At 34.0% G+C, this 22733-nt stretch overlaps 1 protein-coding gene across 5 annotated transcripts in view; it reads right to left on the reverse strand.

Moving 5' to 3' along the window:
- LOC141345017 (adhesion G protein-coupled receptor L2-like) overlaps positions 1 to 22733 on the reverse strand; it is a 171921-nt gene that overhangs the window by 47297 nt on the left and 101891 nt on the right. For 3 of the 5 annotated variants that reach the window (XM_073849912.1, XM_073849910.1, XM_073849915.1), the window contains exons 6-10: positions 19515 to 19799; positions 18504 to 18607; positions 16887 to 17072; positions 13483 to 13521; positions 3169 to 3352 (exon numbers count right to left, since the gene is read on the reverse strand). In XM_073849912.1, coding sequence (XP_073706013.1) covers positions 3169 to 3352; positions 13483 to 13521; positions 16887 to 17072; positions 18504 to 18607; positions 19515 to 19799 — 798 coding nt within the window. The remainder of the gene's footprint in view (positions 1 to 3168; positions 3353 to 13482; positions 13522 to 16886; positions 17073 to 18503; positions 18608 to 19514; positions 19800 to 22733) is intronic. The other 2 variants (XM_073849914.1, XM_073849911.1) reach the window with 1 other exon arrangement.

Consider the following 22733-nt stretch of genomic DNA (forward strand, 5'->3'; position numbering starts at 1 on the left):
TGTTTTAACTTAAGTTGAGTTAACTTAAAAATTTAAGGCAGCACGAACACTAAGTTTTCAACTTAAGTTAACTTCAAATTTTAAGGCAGCCACAAACACTTACTTTTTAAAGTACTTTCAACTTAAATTGTGTTAACTTAAAATTTTAAGGCAGCACAACCACTTTTAAATTGTTATAACTTAAGTTGAGTTAACTTCAAATTGTAAGGCAGCACCAACACTTACTGTTTTAAGTTGTTTTAATTTAAGTTGAGTTAACTTAAAAATTTAAGGCAGCACGAACACTAAGTTTTCAACTTAAGTTGAGTTAACTTCAAATTTTAAGGCAGCACGAACACTTACTGTTTTAAGTTGTTTTAACTTAAGTTGAGTTAACTTTAAATTTTAAGGCAGCACAAACACTTTAAGTAGATTTGACTTAAGTAGAGTTAATTTAAAATTTTAAGGCAGCACTAACACATTTTTTAAAATTGTTTCAACTTAAGTTGAGTTAACTTAAAATTTTAAGGCAGCACATACACTTATATTTAAGTTATTTCGATTTAAGTTGAGTTAACTTAAAATTTTAAGGCAGCACAAACACTTACTATATTAAGTTAAAACAATTTTTTTTTTTTTTTTTACAGTGTGTGAAGAACGCCAACCCTGGTTTGCAAACTCATGAAGGTCAGATTGCTACATCCAGCCTGAAATCAACCTGACAAATGCAACCTGAGATTTGACTCTTTCACTGTAAACTCTTGTAGAGCCGTCAACGGCTCAGATTCCTGCATTATTCACTGCCTGGGAGATTCTTATATCTGTGGCTGTAAATAGCAATCAGCACAATGATTTCTCGAGCCCAGATCGAATCTGCCGGGAAAGGTTCTCTAAATTAAGCAGCACGACGTTAGCCTTCTGTAGGATTGCTTTGTCTTTTCTTCTCTTTCCACGGACTCACCAGGAAAGCTGATATGTGCAGAGATGGACGTGTGTGGCTGTAAAAGCAGTGGTTTAACCTACAAGCAAGCCAAACTGCCCACAAGCACATTTGTTCAGACCTTGCAACGCATCTGACATTACACGAACAGCATATTCATTAAACCCGGAATAACCTTCATCATCTAAGCATGTACAAAATCGCAAACCCTCATAGGAGACCAAATGCTTTGATAAAATGCATTTTTATGATTCTAGAACATGTATTGATTGAATAACATACTTTTGCAGAGCTCTCCAGCTGTAGAGGGCTAGAGAAAGTCAGTAAAAAATAATCAGACATAATTATACTCAAAAGCTCAGAGCTGAAGACGGTACATGAAACAGTAACTGGAGCGAATCTGCTACTGCAAGAGCTGCTGAAGTTCTTCTACTGCTACAGTGTGTTGGATCTGCATACTGTCTAATATGCTAGTTGCCTGATTAATTTATAATTTATCTGCTCTCTATACTGTTTCTTTACCGCTGAGGATCCAGAGATGAATATGTCTGATTCAAACACTTAACTGGTGCAGCCGCACTGCAGCAATGTAAAAATGATTATATCCATTTGCCAAATGTTCTACCTTTAACCACCAATGCCAACATGATAGCGAGGCTGTCAACAAGACTGAAAAACAACGTTTTTCACTAAAATATTTACAAATCTCCAAAGGCCTTGCTTGAATTTTACAAAAATCAGTCAACAGCAGATTTTTAAATCGACAGTCCACAAAAGGGTGCAATAATAAATATAAACCCAACAGCACTGTGTTACTGTATATTTATTATTACAAATTAAATTCTTCAAAATTAAAGAAATTTAAAAATCTTAATTTTTGATTAGTAATACGCATTGCTAATAACTTAATTTGGACAACTTTTTCACCCTCATATTTCAAATTTTCAAATAGCTGTATGTCGGCCAAATATTGTCCTATCGAAAAAAAACCATACATCAATGGAAATCTTATTTACAAATCTCAATAAAATAAATAATAATAAAAAAAAACTACTTATGGCTGGTTTTTTGGTCCATGGTCACATTTTTGTATATTTGTTTAAAGCCATTTTAGACTGTTTTGGCTTGTAAATGGTGGTTGATCTGTGCAGATTTCTCTCTTGATTCAGACCAGACCACTTTTTCACTGCAGGAAGTGTTATTATGGATTATGGACTGATATTTTAATCAGAAGCAATAGTTTGAAGTTATAAATATCTGAATGATGTTTTTATCAGCTGTTGTGACTCTCAATCTGATGGCACCCATTCGTTGCAGAGAATCCATTGTTGAGCAAGTGATGAAATGAGACATTTCTCCAAATAGGAATAAAAAAGAAAAATCGATCATTTTGACCCATACAATGTATTGCTATTTCTAGCCAACAATACACTGCATGGGTCAAAATTATCGATTTTTCTTTTACGCCAAAAATCATTCGGATATTAAGTGAAGATCATGTTCCATGAAGATACTTTGTAAATTTCCTACCGTAAATATAACAAAACTTAAATTTTGATTTGTAATATGCATTGCTAAGAACCTCATTTAGACAGGTGATTTAAAGGTGATTTTCTCAATTTTTTAATTTTTTTTTGGACCCTCAGATTCCAGATAGTTCAAATAGTTGTATGTCGACCAAATATTGTCCTATCAAAACAAACCATACATCAATGGAAAGCCTATTTATTCAGCTTTCAGAAATGTCTTAATGATGAATTTGTTTCTTACAAATAGGCCGTTTTTAGCTACTCAAGAAGTTAACTGATGGACTGGAGTGGTGTGGATTACTGTGATGTTTTTATCAGCTGTTGTGACTCTCAATCTGACGGCACCCATTCGCTACAGAGGATCCACTGGTGAGCAAGTGATGGAATGCTACATTTCTCTAAATCTGATGAAGAAACAAACTCATCTACATCTGGGATGGCCTGCGGGTGAGGATGTGTTCTGCAAATGTTTATTTTTGGATGAACTTTTCTATTATTCTGGCACTGGTTAACGCCAGTTTGGCCAGTTTAAGAGAACTGACCTTTCTACCTCTTCCAAGCATTCCTACCAATTCAATTTCCTTCTGCTTTGGCTTTTATAAGCAAAAATGACTCTTACTCTAAACTGCATCAGTCATTAAGCGTCAGGTCAGACACGTGGCTGGAATCGAAACTTCATCATTTACATCAAAAGTTGCCGGCTAAGATGAAAGGACTTACCGATGTTCTCGGCAGGCACTCTGACGACAGCGGGCTCGATCAGGTTGTCTGCAAGGACAAAGGCTCCTTCCTCCAGGGTATCGAGTAACATAGTGGCGGCATGTGTTTGCTCTGTGGAATTCATGTCCTCCCAGGATTTAAGGGCTTCTGGCCTCAGGAGGTTGTCAACCGTGTCCACGATGGCCTGTAACCATGGAAACAAGAGAAATGACAGGCGGTTGATATTTTTTCCTTTGCTTTCTTCGCGAAAAAAAGGATCCAGCACATGGAATACACTGGAGAGAAAAGAACTGAATGAAACTTGTGACACGCAACAACTATAATGGGAAATGAAACACCGTACAAGTAGCGCAATTCGTGCAAATTCGCATTTGTGCTGTGTGTGCTTATGCCACCTTTCATTAGCGATCACTGGGATTGTAAACAAATCATATCATTTCGCCAATTATTCATTTCCTAAAAAGTTTCTGTAGTTAGACATCAAAATCCACTGGGTTTCCCACACCAACTGGATCTACTCAATCTGCTTGATTGTCATATTGAATTTCCTGTTGGGGATCAATATTGCATGCATTCCTATCTGTAACAGGATGCCATGCCGTCACCCAAAAAAATCTTTCCTATAAAGCAAAAAGCATTATTGGACTGGAAGTGGCTTGCAGATTATAAAGACTCCAGAAAATGGGATGTTCTCATTGGTATCCATTTCATTTGCATTGGCCTTAACCAGTATTCAACTCAATTAAAGAATTCCGATGCAACTGCAGTGCTTTTTGGTTTAAAGGAGGATTTTAACTTTGTAAAGTCTGACATTTAAAATAATAGTCAGGAACAAAAATCTAGTTAAAAAAGGAACAATTCACTGAACCTTTAGACAAAATATAAAAGTAAAGTTTCAGCATACAGTATGTGTTTTCAGTATGTATGTCATATTTGATAGATCAGGCTTTTATGGCTCATATAGTATGATATAGTGAGAATATGGAAGGCAAACTTGAGGAGGAAAAGCAGCTCAGTTTTATGCAGAGGCCCAAAGGGAGAAAAAATATGCAATTTGGTGCAGATGTGAATATTTATATGATGATTTTTAAAACAGTATATAGCAGATACTTATGTCATAGTGAGATGATATTTAAACGCTTAGTTTTCAGATTAAAACATATGATGCAATGCAACCCAAAGATTGAGAGAAGAACACATCTGATGATCATTGTATTGAAGCCTATTTCTGCCACTGAATTAAAATAAAAAAAGTTATTGTGACTTCTCGCAACTCTGAATTTTTTAAACGCATGCTGTATAAACTCAGGATATAAACTCACAAATTGCGAAAAATAAAGTCAGAATTGCTAGATAAAAAGAAATTGACTTTTTTTCTCGCAAATGCGAGATGCATCTCACAATTCTGCCTTTTTTGTCCTCACAAAAAAGTCAGAAATTCTTAAAATAAATTAGAATTGAGATATAAATTTCGTCGAGAGGGGAAAAAAGTTTGTATCTCATAATTCTGACTATTTCTCAAAAATGCTACTTTATTTTCTTACAATTCTGAGAACAAAGATTGCAAGAAAAAAAAAAGTCAGAATTGTGAGATAAAAACTCGCATTTATGGGTTTATATCTTGCATTTCTGACTTTATATTTAAGTCTGGCTTGCAGATTATAAAGACTTCTCATTGGTTTCCATTTCATTTGCATTGGCCTTAACCAGTATGCAACTCAACTAAAGGATCCCGAGGCGACTGCAGTGCTTTTGGGTTTAAAGGAGGATTTTAATATTTAAAGTCTGACATATAAAATAATAGTCAGGAACAAAAATCTATTTAAAAAAGGAACAATTCACTGAACCTTTACAGAAAATGTAAAAGTCTTTGCATACAGTATGTGTTTTATATTTTGTGTCATATAGTATGATATAGTGACAATATGGAGTGTAAACTTTGAGGAGGAAAAAATATATGCAATATGATGCATATACGGATGTTTACATAATAAAAGAGATAACAATATAGCAGATATTTAATATGTCATAGTAAGATGCTATATAAATGCTTAGTTTTAAGATTAAAACATATAATGCAATGCAACACAAAGATTGAGAGATGAACAAACAAATCTTCCTCAAAAGCCTGATGATCTTTGTATGGAAGCATATTTCTGCCACTGAATTAAAAAAATATATACATATTGTGACTTATCTGACAACTCTGACTTTTTTCCTCAGAATCTCGTGATGCAAGCAGGATATAAACTCACAATTGCGAGAAAGTCAGAATTGAATTCTCACAAATTTGAGATGCATCCCACAAATCTGACTTTTTTCTCACAAGTAAAGAAATTAAATTCTTAATTGTAAGATATAAACTTGCAATTGTGAGTTAAAAGGTCAAGAGGGGGGAAAAGTTTCTCACAATTCTGACTTTATTTCTCAAAACTACTTTATTTTCTCACAATTCTGAGGAAAAAGTCAGAATTGCTAGAAAAAAAAAGTCAGAATTGTGAGATAAAACTCGCATTTATGGCTTTATATTTAAAGGCTGGCTTGCAGATTATAAAGACTTCTTATTGGTATCCATTTCATTTGCATTGGCCTTAACCAGTATTCAACTCCATTAAAGGATCCCAAGGCGACTGCAGTGTTTTTGGGTTTAAAGGAGGGTTTTAACTTTGTAAAGTCTGACATATAAAATAATATTCTATTTAAAAAAGGAACAGCTCACTGAACCTTTACAGAAAATATAAAAGTTTCTGCATACAGTATGTGTTTTATATTTTGTGTCATATTTGATAAATTTTTATGGCTTTTATGGCTCATATAGTATGATATAGAGAAAACATGGAGCGTAAAGTTTGAGGAGGAAAAACAGCTCAGTTTTATGCAGAGGCCCAAAGGGAGCAAAAATATGCAATTTGTTGCAGATGCGGATATTTATGATGAAAGAGATGAGATTTTTATAACAGTATAGCATATACATACATAAAATGATACAAATATCAGTCTTGACTATATCGTCAATAGTAAGATGATATTTAAATGCTTAGTTTTAAGATTAAAACATATAATTCAATGCAACACAATGATTGAGAGATGAACAAATAAATGTTTATCAAAAGCCTGATGATCATTGTATGGAAGCCTATTTCTGCCACTGAATAAAACTAAATAAAAAAGGTAATTGCAACTTTTCATCCCACAATTTTTTTCTCAGAATTGTGTGACATAAACTCCCAATTTATTTTTAATCTCTTAAAAATAAAGGTTTGTTATTGGAATCGATGGTTCCATGAAGAACCTTGAACATCCATGGAACCGTTCAAATGCCGAAAAGGTTCTTTATAGTGGAAAAGGGTTCTTTAGATTTTGTTAAATTTTCTTCAAAGTGGTTCTGTTAAGAAAAGTTCTTTGGGGAACAAAAAATGGTTCTTCTACGGCATCGCTGCAAAAACATCTCTTTGGAGCCTTTATTTTTAAGAGTCAGAATAGCAGGATATAAACTCACAAAGCTAGATAAAGAGCAATTCTGACTTTTTTCTCACAAAAGCAAGTTTGTATCTCACCATTCTGACTTTTTTGTTTATATAATAGCAATTCGGACTTTTTTTTCTCAGAATTGTGAGATATAAACTTGCAACTGTGAGTTAAAAGTTGAGAGGGGAAAGAAGTTTATGTCTCACAATTCTGACTTTATTTCTCAGAATTGCTACTTTCTTTTCTCACAATTCTAAGAAAAGTCAGAATTGCGAGACACAAACTTGCATTTTTGAGTTTATATCTCACATTTCTGACTTTATAATTAGCAGTTGTGAGTTTATATTTCACAATTCCAAGAAAAAAAATCTGAACTGCAAGATGTAAACTCGCAATTTCAATTTAAAAAAGTCAGAATTGTAAGATAAAAAGTCGCAATTACCTTTTTTATTTTTTATTCTGTAGTGAAAACGGGCTTCCATAGATTTGAGACTCACTGATTTCTCTAATAAATAATGTCTGGATAATCAAGTAAATCTAAACTGCTTCAAGTAAGTGTTCAGTTTAATACTTGTCTTTTAAAATATGGAATTTAATTAAACTTAAAATATTTTAATATTTAAGTTTTAACTTAAATGTTAAAAATGTTATGCAAAATGTAAATGAACATAAAACCTACGAAATAAAATTTAAAATGTAATCAATAAATAGAGTTTTAATACTTGTCTTTTAAAATATGGAAAGTAATTAAACTTAAAATATTTGAAATATATGTTTTAACCTGAATTTTAAAAATGTTATGCTAAATGTAAATGAACATAAAACCTACAAAAATAAAATGAAAAGTTTAAACAATAAAAATAAAATTTTTTAACTTCACTCTGAACTTCCAAAGGACCTGCGAGGGCTCATGCACTTGTGTCCCAGACAGGTTGACCTGTTAACTGTGGAGATTGTGAGAGGATCTCATTACCACAGAGCCCTTGAATGACATGCAATAATGGCAGGACACTTAACCCATGATTACTCCAGCGAGACTCCCCTGCAATTACACTACAGTAAGTCAAAAGCATCTGCTGAGCCACAAGTAGTGTTCACAGCCCCGTTCTCGCTGCTTGTCAACTTATTATGGCCATGCATTGATTGAGTGCTGTGTGGGCCGTCTGAAGAGCGAGTGGCCTTGTGGGCTGTAAGCTTTCTTTCAGATCTAAAGCTCTGAAAGCATACGGCCATATGCACTGCCACCAATTATGACCAAATCAACCATTAAAATGAAAAGTCTGGTCTCAACAGTAAAGTTTAGTTTGTAAAGGACTTTCAATCTTTAATATCATTGTGTATGGAAAACGAAGATGGATTTCACTCGTTTTTATCCGGGCAATGCTTCACTTTCACTAGCTTTATGTATTTATGAAAACCAATGCATATGCACTGAACAATTGTGAAGCTGTAAGATTACAAGAGTACATTTTAAAGGAACATACAATTTCAGTATTTCCACAGGGTTTCTGTAGCTTTTATGAAGTTAAAATTAAGACTTTTTAAGACCTTTTCAGACCAACTTAAGGAATAAATTGAAGCGAACACAATACATTCAAGTTTAAAAATACAACTTCAAACCAACCTCAGTTCTTTTAAATTAATTTTTACAAAAAATAAATAAATAAATCCTTGAAAAGCTTTGCTTCTAGGCACTAGAATATGGAAATAACTTGTAGTGTATTTCTGATCTCACTTCAAAGACGTTCCTTCTCAGTTTTTTTGTCTTTTTTTTGGAGTACAAATGTCTAAAGATTTTTAAATCAAGATACATTTACTTCAGAAGCAAAATGATATAAGAAGTCTTCTTTTCTTAGAAGTTGATCAAAATGAAGTGAGTTTATGATTAAAACAAAAACAAATGTCTGCCTATGAGCTCAGAAAAATCAACTTCATTCAAAGGGAACTTTTCATATCCAACTGACAGATATTTGTTCCTTGTTGTAAGGGGATACACCGCAAGCAAAAACACTGTTTTTCATGCATCTGTCAAGTTTGAGATTTTGGCCTTTTTGGTTTTTCATGAAGTGTTTTTTTCAGACTAGTTGAAGGAAAACATCCAAACGACACTGTTAGGTGTTTCTTTCATAGCACTTCATCTACAGTATTTGTCTATAGATTTAAATTACAATACATATTTTTTTTTTTTCCTGGGTATATTCTGAAGGTTTTTACAGAGGGATTTGTTCATATATATTTTTTGTTTGATTTTATACAACATTTTATTCCCCAAAAACTGTATAAAAAAAAATAAATAAATAATAATAATTTTCTGCCTGTTCCAAGTATTTTCTGAATTATGGAGTGACAAAATGAGATGCCCAAAATTCCTTTTGTAAAAACATTTGACTCTAATATGTCAAAAAATTAAAAAATAAATAAACAAGAATTTTGAAACTGATTTGATCCAGTGTTTAGATTTTTGTACTAGAAATGTATGTGTATATTTCATTTTAGAAAACTTTGAAAACATTTGAGAAAACTTGTAATATAAAATTTTTTGCAATTATCAATATAATCAATCCACTGGTTAAGTAAGGTGATTTTTTTTTACCCTATTCACTTGCAGTGTCTCGCCTTAAGCATAAACTCACTTAATATTATTCAGTTTTTCAAGAATTTACATTTGCATCTCAAGTAAATGTATTTCGATTTAAAGGTATTTAGATACGTATTTATTTTGGAAAATAAAACATTCTGAGGAACACATTTATTTCTTTCTTTTTGCAATGCATGCAACATTTAAAGCAATGATTTTATGAATTTTTAAGGTCTTTAATTATGGAAGTGTGAATTAAGGCCTTTTAAGGCCCACAGAAACCCCAATTTCCAGTTTAATTCAATGTTGCTGTGTCTTTGTAATTATTTGTGAAATGCACTAGCAATTTCAGAGTAAAAAAGGTTTCAAAGTCCAAGAAAACTGTAATGGTGGATGAAATAACTGACAGCGAATGTTCTTTACTAGCCTTGTCAGATCCCAAAACCAAAACTCATCACATGGACAAGACCAAAGGTGCAATCTTGAGTTATGGATGGAGCAAACCACAATTTGTAACTCAAAAGATGACAAAATTTGACTGAAGATACTGCTGACTGATCTTGGACTCAAGCCAGTATCCATATGTTTAATAAAACGCTCTAATACCAGAAAATCACAGTCTACGACTGTGACACACTAAAGCCTATTGGTTGCTCCACTCCAAATTCCTGTAAGGAAATACATCAGCACATTAAAAGAAAAAGCAATTTCATTAACAAAATGAGTCTTAATATGATATGCCATTATTCTTTTTCAGGTGCAGCTTTGAACAACTGACTGAAATGCAATTAAGGATGACAACACTACAGCAGAGATATGCATAAAAGATTACAAAGAAACGCAAGAGGAAGAAACCGCAGCGTAAACCGCTCAGACTGAAGCAGGTGAGGAAGAGAGCGCAAACACACTTTGATCACACTATCAGCTGACAGACCCGAGCGATTATGACTGCGGGATGTCAATTACTCAGACAAAGAACAACAGCACAGAGAAAGATGAGCAGAAACCAGCCAGAAATCCAGTTATTCAGAATCAACAGGAAAGAAGAGAGTGTAGTTAAAGAAATAGTTCACCCAAAAATCAAAGCCGGCTGAGAATGTGCTCACCCTCGGGTCATCCAAGATGTAGATGAGTTTGTTTCTTCATCAGATTTGGAGAAGTGTAGCATTGCATCAGTTGCTCACCAATGGATCCTCTGCAGTGAATGGGTGCCGTCAGATTGAGAGTGACCGTTCCAGTCCATCAGTTGAAGAAGTTCACTTCCAGAACAAAAATTTACAGATAATGTACTCACCTCCTTGTCATCCAAGATGTTCATGTCTTTCTTTCTTCAGTCGTAAAGAAATTTATTTTTGAAGAAAACATTTTAGGATTTCTCTCTATATAGTGGACTTCTATGGTGCTTGCAAAATGCAGTTTAAATTCGGCTTCAAAGGGCTCTAAACGATCCCAGCCAAGGAAGAAGGGTCTTATCTAGTGAAACAAGTTATTTTCTAAAGAAATTGGCAATTTATATACTTTTTAACCTCAAATGCTTGTCTAGCTCTGCCTGATTTCTGTGTAATCCGGTTCAATACAGTTAGGGTATGTCTAAAAACTCCCATCTCATTTTCTCCTCCAACTTCAAAATCGTCCCATTGTTTACAAAGTGAACATGCAAAGAAGATCAAACTCCCTTTACAAAATAAAAAAAAGGTAAAACAGCGAGGTAGGATGATTTTGAAGTTGGAGAAGAAAATGAGATGAGTTTTTAGACATACCCTAACTGTCTTGAACCAATACACAGATGACGCAGAGCTAGACAAGACGAGCATTTGAGGTTCAAAAGTATATAATATTTTTTTTAGAAAATAACTGATTGTTTTGCGAGATAAGACCCTTCTTCCTTGGCTGGGATCATTTAAAGCAGTGGTTCTCAAACTTTTTACCATGGAGTACCCCACATTCTATTAGGGTATTATTAATATGTGACCCACAAAACCAGTCTTAAGTAGCACGAGTGTATTTGTAGCAATGGCCAAAATACATTGTATGGGTCAAAATTATATATTTTTTCTTTTACGCCAATAATCATTAGGATATTAAGTAAAGATCATGTTCCATGAAGATATTTTGTAAATTTCCTACAATAAATAAATCAAAACTTAATTTCTGATTAGTAATATGCATTAAGAACTTCATTTTCAACTTTAAAGGCGATTTTCTCAATATTTATATATATATATTTGTTTGCACCCTCAGATTCCAGATTTTCAAATAGTTGTATCTCAGCCAAATATTGTCCCATCATAACAAACCATTAACCAGTGGAAATGTGGAATACACTATTTCAGATGATGTATAAATCTCAATTACCAAAAATGTACCTTTATTACTGATTTTGTGGACCAGGGTCACATATACTAAAAAAAAGCAATAAATTATGGCAAAATTAAGTGATTAGATTTAAAACTAAAATCGCCAGTAGGTGGCGGCAAGTCACTGTCTTAATGAGTGAGGCATTGCGTCTTTCATTCATTCAGTAAGAAAGCATTAGGCTGTAGTTCACTGACCCTGCGAATCGTTCAAAGCTGCAGATTTCTTCATTAACGAAAGACCGCATTTTGGAAGTTCAAACTCGGGGCACCATAGAAGTCCACTATATGGAGAGAAATCCTGAAATGTTTTCCTCAAAAAACTATTTCTTTACGACTGAAGAAAGAAAGACTTGAACATCTCTGATGACAAGGTCATTATCTGTACATTTTTGAAAAAGCAAGAGAAACTCCAAGGCACTCTCATATAGAAGAAGTTAAAAAGCCTTTATTGTATTGTATATTGTAGTTTGACTCCCTGCTGAAGGCTATGTTGCTGAAACGCATTGGAGTTTTTAGAAAGGTTTAATGTGACCAAGCCGCTACAATAAAGGCTTTTTAACTTCTATATGTGACCCTGGACCACAAAACGAGTCTTAAGTCGCTGGGGTATATTTGCAGCAATAGCCAAAAATACATTGCATGGGTCAAAATTTTTGATTTTTCTTTTATGCCAAAAATCATTAGGAAATTAAGTAAAGTTCATGTTCCATGAAGATTTTTTGTAAAATTCCTACTGTAAACATATCAAAATGTAATTTTTGATTTGTAATATGCATTGTTAAGAACCTAATTTGGACAATTTTAAAGGTGATTTTCTCAGTCTTTTTGATTTTTTTGCATCCTCAGATTTCTGATTTCAAATAGATGTATCTCAGCCAAATAGTGTCCTATCCTAACAAACCATACATCAATAGAAAGCTTATTTATTGAGCTTTCATATGATATATAAATCTCAGTTTTATCAAATTTAACCTTATGACTGGTTTTGTGGTCCAGGGTCACATAGTGCCTTGGAGTTTCTCTTGCTTTTTCGACTATATTTTCCCATCCAAAGAGCACCTCTAACAAACTTGTTTTGAGTCCAAGAAGCGCTCCTAGATTTATGTTTTCTGTTATCTGTACATTTTTGTTCTGGAAGTGAACTTCTCCTTTAACATCTTGAGAAGCCCAAAGAAACAAATCCATCCTAAAGACCATAAAGATGTTAAAACTGTCAGTTCTGGCCAAAATATGAGTCCATAATCCATAATAACGCTTCCTAGAGTAAAGAAAACTCCATATCCTGTTTCTTTTACATCAAAACTCACTCACATATTTGTTTAAAGCTGTTTTGGACTGTTTTAACTTGTAAACAGAAATCTGCACAGATTTCTCTCCTGATTCAGACCAGACAACTTTTTCACTGGAGGAAGCATTACTAATGGATCATGGACTAATATTTTAATCCAAAGCAATGGTTCGAAGTCTAAAACATCTTGATGGATTTGTTTTGTTTGTCTTCTCAGGATGTTAACTGATGGACTGGAGTGGTGTGATGTTTTTATCAGCTGTTTGGACTCTCATTCTGACGGCACCCATCCACTGCAGAGGATCCATTGGTGAGCAGGTCATGCAATGCATTTCTCCAAATCTGATTGACATTTTGGATGGCCTTAGGGTGAGCACATTTTTAGCGATTTTTTTTATTTTTGGATGAACTATTGCAATAAGGAGGAGGTGAACAGATAAGAGGAAGATGGTGAAAGCAACACAAAACAGAACAGAAAGACACCAAGGCAGAACTGCCTCAAAAGAGAGTGGCGCGTCAGCAGACAGACAACAGACGGATGGATTTCCAGCCAGACATACAGACAAACAAGCTGCATGCAGCAGAGCAGGTGAAGGGAATTCTGGGATTGTGTCCGTATATACCTTCATATAGGCCCTGCAAGTCCTCTCTCTTTTTTGACGCTTTTTTTGGTTTCAAACACAAAGACGGAAGATTAGGAACAACACACACACACACACACACACACACACACACACACACACACACACAAAGAAAGAAAGAGAGAGGGAAAGAGAAAGAGAACAAATAAGAGCCGGTGTATCAGCCATATCATGTATGTGTGTGTTGCTTCAACTACAGGCACTTTTATGCTTCTTTTTTTTTTTATATGAATTTTTTGTATTTACAGAGCATTTTTTGTATGCAATTTCTGCAAAATTGTGAACAAAAGGAGTCAAAGTATTACTTAATGTATTTAGAATACATAGAATGCAGGTTATAAAACTGACCTTAACAAAAAGAAATACATTTTCATATATCATTCTGTATAGAAAATTAAATAACCTGTTACTGAGCTTGAAAAGCGTGCTATTCATTTCTGAAAGTCCACACGGCGAAAAGTGCCTATAGCTGAAGATATATCTGAACGTATTCAAAGCTAAGGTCATACAGAGTATAAAAGGACGGCATAGAGCACGTCCGTTAACCCCATTTCAATTAAACATGTCTTTGAATGTGCATCTCTCTTCTATAAGGCACTGGCTGAGGAGAGAAATATGGAGATGGAAAATGTTAGTGCAACGAACGCTTTCAAACGAATCCATTAAACTCAGCGCTAGCTGCCAAAAGAAGGAGAAAACGAGATTTTGAGAACCAAGTCTTAATGCTTATAATGAAATTAGAATAATTTTAATTTCATAATAGGCCTTTTACTAAAATTAAGTTATAATCATTTGAAAAATAAAGTGCAATGAACAAAAATATCAGAATACCATTGTAGCAATAAAGTTGTGTCGTTACGTGATTAAATATTTACATTTTCTTTCTGTTACTTTGTGACACTTTTGGGCCAAGATGTTTTTGTAGCCCTGAATGATGCAATGATGCTGAATTTCACTGTCACCTCTGTTTGAATCACAATTTCCACATGTGAGGAAACAGAGGTTGCTTTTACACATCATGTGTCAGGTTTTCTGACATCCAGTAATAGTACATAGCTATACAATAAATGTGGATAGTATATAACTCAAACAATTCATCTTGTCAAAATGCATAGAGAGGCTGATATTTGCCTGCTATTTGACTGAACACTGCAAAAAATGCTTTTGTTACTTAGATTTTTTGTCTTGTTTCCAGCCAAAATATCTAAAAGGATTTTCTAGACGAGTAAAAATTAGTTTTTTGTTTTCAGAAAAAACAAGTCAAAATTAAGTTTTTGCTTAGAACAAGCAAAATAATCTGCCAATGGGGTAAGCAAAACACACTTAATTTTGACTTGTTTTTCTGAAAACAAGACTAAAAATTTGGACTCGTCTAGAAAATCCTACTTGATTTAAGAATTTTTAGATATTTTGGCTGGAAACAAGACAAAAAATCTAAATAAGAAAAACATTTTTTGCAGTGAAGCCTTTGGCATCTTGAAAAATCTATATTCTACTTTAATATTTCACATAATTTAAAATACAACAATACATTCTGCCATACAGAGAATTACCACAGTAAAATAAAACCAAAGTAAAAAAAATATATAAATAAATTATATATACACAGTGGCATGCGAAATTTTGGGAACCTTTTGCAGAATCTGTGAAAATGTGAAGACTTTTAACAAATTAAAAGAGATTGTACAAAATGCATGTTATTTTTTATTTAGTTCTGTCCTGAGTAAAATATTTTATATAAATAATGTTTACGTATAGTTTTTGAACTCTTGGTTCTTAATACTGTGTGTTGTTACCTGGATGATCTATGACTGTTTTTTTGTTTTGTGATGGTTGTTCATGAGTCCCTTACTTGCTCTGAACAGTTAAACTGAGCACTGTTCTTTAGAAAAATCCTCCAGGTCCTGCTGATTCTTCAGTTTTCCAGCATCTTTTGCATATTTGAACCCTTTCCAGCAATGACTGTATGATTTTGAGATCCATTCACCGATGCTCCAGAAGGAAACATGCATGCATTAATGCATAAAAAATTGGAAGATCAAGGTAAATCGCACTAAATTTGTCTTCCGGAAAACATGCAAGTATCTTCCGTTGCTTCCGCAGTAGTGCTAAACGGAAAAAAAAAGATATTTCAACAAAATAAGAAAAATTTGGACATCTTCATCCTGTTCAAAAGTTTTCACCCCCGGCTCCTAATGCGTCATGTTTCCTTCGGGAGCATCAGTGAACGTTTGAACCTTATTTTAATAGTTGTGTTTGAGTCTCTCAGTTGTCTTCAGTGTAAAAAGATGGATCTCAAAATCATACAATCATTGTTGGAAAGAGTTCAAATATGCACAAGTTGCTGAAAAACTGAAGAATCTGCAGGAATTGGAGGATTTTTCTGAAGAAACGTGCTCAGCTGAACTGTTCAGAACAAACAAGGGAATCATGAACAACTATCACACAATGGAAAAAAAAAAACAGTTGTAAATCATCCAGATAACCACACACAGTGTTCAAATCCAAGGGTTCCCAAACTTTTGAAGGGGGTTAACAATTTCAGCTTTTTTTTGCTTTGTTTTGTGGACTATATGTAAACATTATTTATGTAAAATATCTTACTCAGGACAGTACTAAATAAAAAAAATATTTGTGTTCTTCAAATTTTCACAGATTCTGCATGGGGTTCCAAAACTTTGTGGGTTTTATTTTACTGTGGTAATTCTCTGCATGGCAGAATATAGATTTGTATATTGATTTATGTGAAACATTAAAGGGTTTCCAAACTTTTTAAGGGGGTTATTTTAATAATTAAAAAAAAAAAATTGTCTTGTGGACTATATGTAAATATCTTTTATTTAAAATATCTTACTCAGGACAGTACTAAATAAAAAATAACATACATTTTTATGATCTCTCTTTTTTTTTTGTTAAAATATTCACTTTTCACAGATTCAGCAAGGGGTATATATACCAATGTGTGTGTGTGTGTGTGTGTGTGTGTACCTGGTATTCATCATGTTATGGGGACCAAATGTCCCCACAAGGATAGGAATACCAGTGGATTTTGACCTTGTGGGGACATTTATATATATATATAAGTAAAAACAATAAAAAAAGGAAATTATAAATGGCAATATAAGCCTTGGTGGCAATGCAGTAAGGGCTTGACTCAAAATAAGAAATGGCACATAAACTAACAAAAGGGACTGATATTCCCTCACTAATCAACTTTGTTTGTCAACTTTTGCTAGTCACTGAATTTAATATAAACATCTCCTGACGAGATTGTCAAACCACAACTGTTGACATTCTTAGGACTGGAAGATTCAAACTTAATCAAATCAAACAAAACAACATCCACACATCACAATTGCTCTGGCCGGAGATGTATTGTACTGTACCTTGTTGAAGCTGCGTCCCGCCGTGTCTTTATCGTTAGGTTTGAGCTCCTGCAGCTGTGCGTCCAGTATATCCACCAGCTGCTCCATGAGCCGGACAGAGGAGCTGACGTCGCCCGCGTACACGGGACCCTGAGTGTGACGAGCCAACTCATTAGCCAGATTTGCAGCATTCTCACCACTACGGATCTGGAAGAAAATCAGAAGAAAATGAATGAGTCAAAAGCAATCTTAATAAGCATGTAACTAAATTGATGCTAAGAGACTCGTGAACCAGCTCAGAGAAAATTAGAGCTTGTTAACAACATCTACTCATAACTGGGCCAGCTTGGCTTATTATTATTACATCTCTTTATTACATGCAGTTGAGGTCAAAAGTTTACATACACCTTGCAGAATCTGCAAAATGTGAACAAATTTTGGTAAAATAAGAGGGATCATACAAAATGCATGTTATTTTTTTTTTTTAGTACTGACATGAATAAGATATTTCACATGAAAGACGTTTTCATACAGTCCACAAGAGAACATAATACAAAAAAAAAAAAAAAAAAAAAAGTTTTCATACACTTAATACTGTGTTGTTACCTGCTGTGTTTTTTTGTTTAGTGATGAGTCCCTTGTTTGTCCTAAATGCTGTTCTTCAGAAAAATCCTTCAGGTCTCACAAATTCTTTGTTTTTTGTTTTTTTGTGCATTTGACTCCTTTCTAACAATGACTGTATGATTTTGAGATCCATCTTTTGACACTGAGGACAACTGAGAGACTCATATGCAACTATTACAGAAGGTTCAAACACTCACTGATGCTTTAGAAGGAAAAACAATGCATTAAGTGCCGGGGAGTGAAAACTTTTGAACAGAATGAAGATGTGTACATTTTTATTATTTTGCCTAAACATCATATTTTTTTCATTTAGTACTGCCCTTCGGAAGCTACAGAAGATACTTGCATGTTTCCCAGAAGACAAAATAAGTTTAATTTATCCTGATCTTCAAATTCCAAAAGTTTTCACACACACCCCCAGGCTCTTAATGCATTTTTTTTTTCTTCTGGAGCATCAGTGAGTGTTTGAACCTTCTGTAATAGTTGCATATGAGTCCCTCAGTTGTCCTCGGTGTGAAAAGATGGATCTCAAAATCATACAGTCATTGCTGGAAAAGGTTCAAATACACACAAATGCTGAAAAAATCAAAGAATTTGTGAGACTTGAAGGATTTATCCGAAGAAAAACAGCATTCAGGATAAACAAGGGACTCATGAACAGCTATCACTAAACAAAAACACACAGCTGTGGATCATTCAGGTAACAACACAGTATTAAGAATCAAGTGTATGTAAACTTTTGAACAGGGTCATTTTTATACATTCAGCTATTGTTTTCTCTTGTGGACTATATGTAAAGGTCTTTTATGTGAAATATCTTAATCAGATCAGATCTAAATAAAATGATCTCGCTTATTTTGATTAAATAATTAACATTTTGCAGATTCTTCAAGGTGTATGTCAATTTTTGACATCAACTGTATAAACATTAACATCATTATTTTCAGTAAAGCTTCTTTTGCAATGTGTGAAAAGTGCTATAGAAATACATTATCGCAACTATTTCTGACTCACCTTCTGTGCCACCTGCGTCACCCAGTGAGACGTACAGTTACTGAGATCCGGACCTTTGGGATTCCAGACACCATCAGCAGACGTGCAGAGGAACAGTGCGATTCCTGGAGAACGACAAGAGACACTGCAGGTGAATAGGGTAAAAAAATAACTAATAGTTATCACCTTACTTACCCAGTTGATTGATCACATTGATAATTGCAAACGATTTTTGTACATCTAAACACTGGATGAAGTCATTTTCAAAATTCTTGTTTATTTAATTTTTTGACATATTAGAGTCAAATGTCTTTGGGGTATCTAATTCTGTCACTCCATAACAGACAGAAAACCCAGTCTTTTTTTTTTACCATTTTTGGGGGAATAAAATGTTGTATAAAACCAAGCAAATTGAATACGAACAAATCCCTCTGTAAAAACCTTCAGGATATAGACAGGAATAAAAATGTCAAGTCATTTTGAGAAAACAGCCTTTAAAAATAAGTAGTGTAGTTGAAATCTATTGACACAAACAGATAAAGTGCTGTAAAAAGAAACACTTAACAGTGTCTTCTGGGTGTTTTCTTTCTAGTAGTCTGAAAAAACACTTTTTGAAAAACCACAAAGCCCAAAATCTCAAACTTGACAGGTGCATGAAAAAACTGCGTTTTTGCCTGCAGTGTCTCCCCGTAAGGACAGCACAGGTTTAGAAGTCATCATTTGCATCGTACACACATTCATTTTAAGATTAAAACTTTTGAAAGTGTTAAATCAGAACTAAATCTGTTGGAGTCTGTAATAAAATAGTTATGCTATGAAAACATTTTCTATTACAAACAGCACGTATTAACTCAGCTACGGAATGCAAATCTGGCTGAAGCCTCCATATGGATGCCATTCAAATAAGACAGGCGTCTGATACCAGCACAGGCAGCGCTGCTGGCAAAGGTGTCACTTCTGCACTAATGACAGCCAGATTCCTGACGCTAATTGCAAACATATTTCAAATGACTGTTTCTGCCGCAGACGCACCTCGAGTTCCTTTAGGACAAGGGCGCTCCACTGTGACTCCTCTGTGCGTTTGCGGCCAGGATATTCCTCTCCTCTCCGTCCCGTCGCAGAAGCGTCTGCTGGAGGGGGGTGGGCTGACGACGCTGGGGTCCGGCGGGGGGTCGGGTTGGTTCATGACTGCCGGGTTAGGAGTGATGGTGATGTTGACCGCAGGTCTGTGGGTGATGCTGACGGTGGTGGTCCTGATGGGAGGTGTGGATCTTCTAGGCTGCAGCGTTGATGTAACATCATCAGCGACTGTTGGAACTACGGGAAGAGGAGATCGGTCATTTAAATGCACAGAGAGAAAAAAGAAAAAAAGACACTTAATTCTCATATTCTACTAACACAGACATCATTTGTGATGTAAACGCTCTCCTTCTAATTTACTCACAAGTGGTCAGTAGAGATCAATTATGATAAAACCATTTAAAACCCACTTTCAATTAGCATACATATTACTAGAATATTGGCTGTTTATTATTACTTGTAATGCACATATTAATGCCTTATTCTGCCTATTTCAGACCCCTTAAAGGAACACTCCAAAGTGGAGTGTTCCTTTAATCCTACGCTATAAGTACAGCTATTAATAAGCAGCAAATTAGAGTCTATTTGAGACAAAGTCATAGTTAATAATTTTAGTGTGACCATAAAATTATTTAAAAAAAATAATAAATTAACATTAATAATAATAAGTTAACATGTAACATTTGAAAATTTTAAATATAACAGTTATTCTAAATAGTAAAACTATTTAAAAAGTTTACTGCTTCTGCTGTACTTCAGATTAAAAAAAAGCAGGCTTGGTGAGCAGAAGAGACTTCTTTAACAAAAAAAAAACCCACTAAAAATCTTACTGTTCAAAAACTTTTGACTGGTAGTGTAATTACATGTATTTATTTTTTATTCTCAGGACTTTTATTTTTTTGTTCACCCCTAATGGCTTTGGTTTCCTTCACAACACTAAAATATGCAGGTGAAATGGAGATGATAAATTGCCCATAGATGTGAGTGTGTGTGTGTGTGTGTGTGTGTGTGTGTGTGTGTGTGTGTGTGTGTGTGTGTGTGTGTGTGTGAGCCCTGTGATGGACTTTTCCCAGACTGTTTCCCTGCCTTCAGTGGGACGCAGGTTAGTTCCCAGCACTCCCACATCCCCCTGCAGGATAAACTGAAAGATGAATGGATGCATAGACAAAAGAAAATCCGTCTTGCAGTGCATTAAATGTTTAAAAAAACCAAAGGAGTGCAAGTGTGGATATGAACATGCTCTGGAGCGATTCTGAATTCTGCTATGTGTTTGTGTGCTTCAGTATCAGACAGCACAGCGACTGCATGGAAATCATCCGTAATAATGAATATCACAAGATATGATGTGCTCAGAATCAAATATTGCTGTTCCCTTTCATTTCAGCCACTGCTGAAGCCTGAATAAAATCATTGGCAGATAGTGCACAAGTCCCACCTCTTCACGTGTCTGTCATGTCACACATATAAAGAAGCTCCACACCATCTTGTTCTCTCTTAGATACAAGGACAAACATGTTTTGGATGAAGCCGTGATTGAAGGCACTCAGAGGTTCAGTCAGACAGTTCACAGCATTCAAGGATGCAGAATTAAAACACATATGTGACCCTGGACCACAAAACCAGTCATAAGGTTAAATTTGACAAAACTGAAATGTATACATCATATGAATACTCAATAAATAAGCTTTCTATTGATGTATGGTTTGTTATGATATGACAATATTTGGCTGAGATACATCTATTTGAAAATCTGGAATCTGAGGGTGCAAATAAATCAAAAGACTGAGAAAATCACCTTTAAAGTTGTCCAAATTAGGTTCTTAACAATGCATATTACTAATCAAAAATTACATTTTGATATATTTACAGTAAGAATTTTACAAAGAATCATCATGGAACATTATCTTTACTTAATTTCCTAATGATTTTTGGCATAAAAGAAAAATCTAAAATTTTGACCCATATAATGTATTTTTGGCTATTGCTACAAATATACCCCAGTGACTTAAGACTGGTTTTGTGGTCCAGGGTCACATATAGCACTTGTCAAAAGTTTAGAAACTTTACAATTTGTATTATAAAGTGTTTTTAATGAAGTCCCTTCTGCTCACCAAGGCTGCATTTATTTGATCAAAAATTCTGTAAAAATATAAAATATTATTGAATTTTAAAATACCCGTTTTCTTTTTGGATATATTTTAAAATGTAATTTATTCCTGTGATCAAAGCTGAATTTTCGGAATCATTACTTTAGTTTTCAGTGATTTTCACGTGATCCTTCAGAACTCATTCTAATATGCTGATTTGCTGCTCAAGAAATTTTTCTAATTGTTATATATGTTGAAAACAGTTGTGCTGCCCAATATTTATGCAGAAACCATGATATGCTACTGTACCATTCCAATGGCGTGTATAATAGAAATGTAACGTTTTTATTCACCAAATATGCATCAAATTGAGAAAATGAGATTTAGGCTTTCATGTGCATTTATCATGGGAAATTCAATGCAGCATGTTGAATTTTCAGCATCGTTTATTACTCATTATTAGTATTTAGTGTCACATGATCATTCAGAAATCATTCAAATTTGCTAATTTGCTGTTCAAGAAACATTTCTGACTAATATCATAAAGTTTTTATTCAACAAATATGCATTAAGCTTCAGTAAAAACTAGTGCTGTCAAACGATTAATCGTGATTAATCGCATCCAAACTAAAAGCTGTTGTTTACATAATATATATATATGTGTGTGTACTGTGTATATTTATTAGGTATATATAAATACACACACATACAGAATATATTTTGAGAATATTTTCTATATTTATTTTGAAATACATTTTTATTCAATAATTAATATTATATATAAATATATTTAATATATAAACATAACATATTTGTATTAAATACATCCATGCATGTGTGTGTATTTATATATACATATTAAATATACACAGCGCACACACACACACATATATTATGCAAACAACTACTTTTATTTTGGATGTGATTAATCGCGATTAATCGTTTGACAGCACTAGTAAAAACATTCATAATGTTACAAAAGATTCTGCTTCAAATAAATGTTCTTCCTTTGAACTTTTTATTCATCAAATAATAAAAAAACATGTTTCCGCAACATATAAAGCAGAAAAGCTAATAAAAATAA

The sequence above is a fragment of the Garra rufa genome, chromosome 10, assembly GCF_049309525.1.
Source record: "Garra rufa chromosome 10, GarRuf1.0, whole genome shotgun sequence".
NCBI lineage: Eukaryota > Metazoa > Chordata > Actinopteri > Cypriniformes > Cyprinidae > Garra > Garra rufa.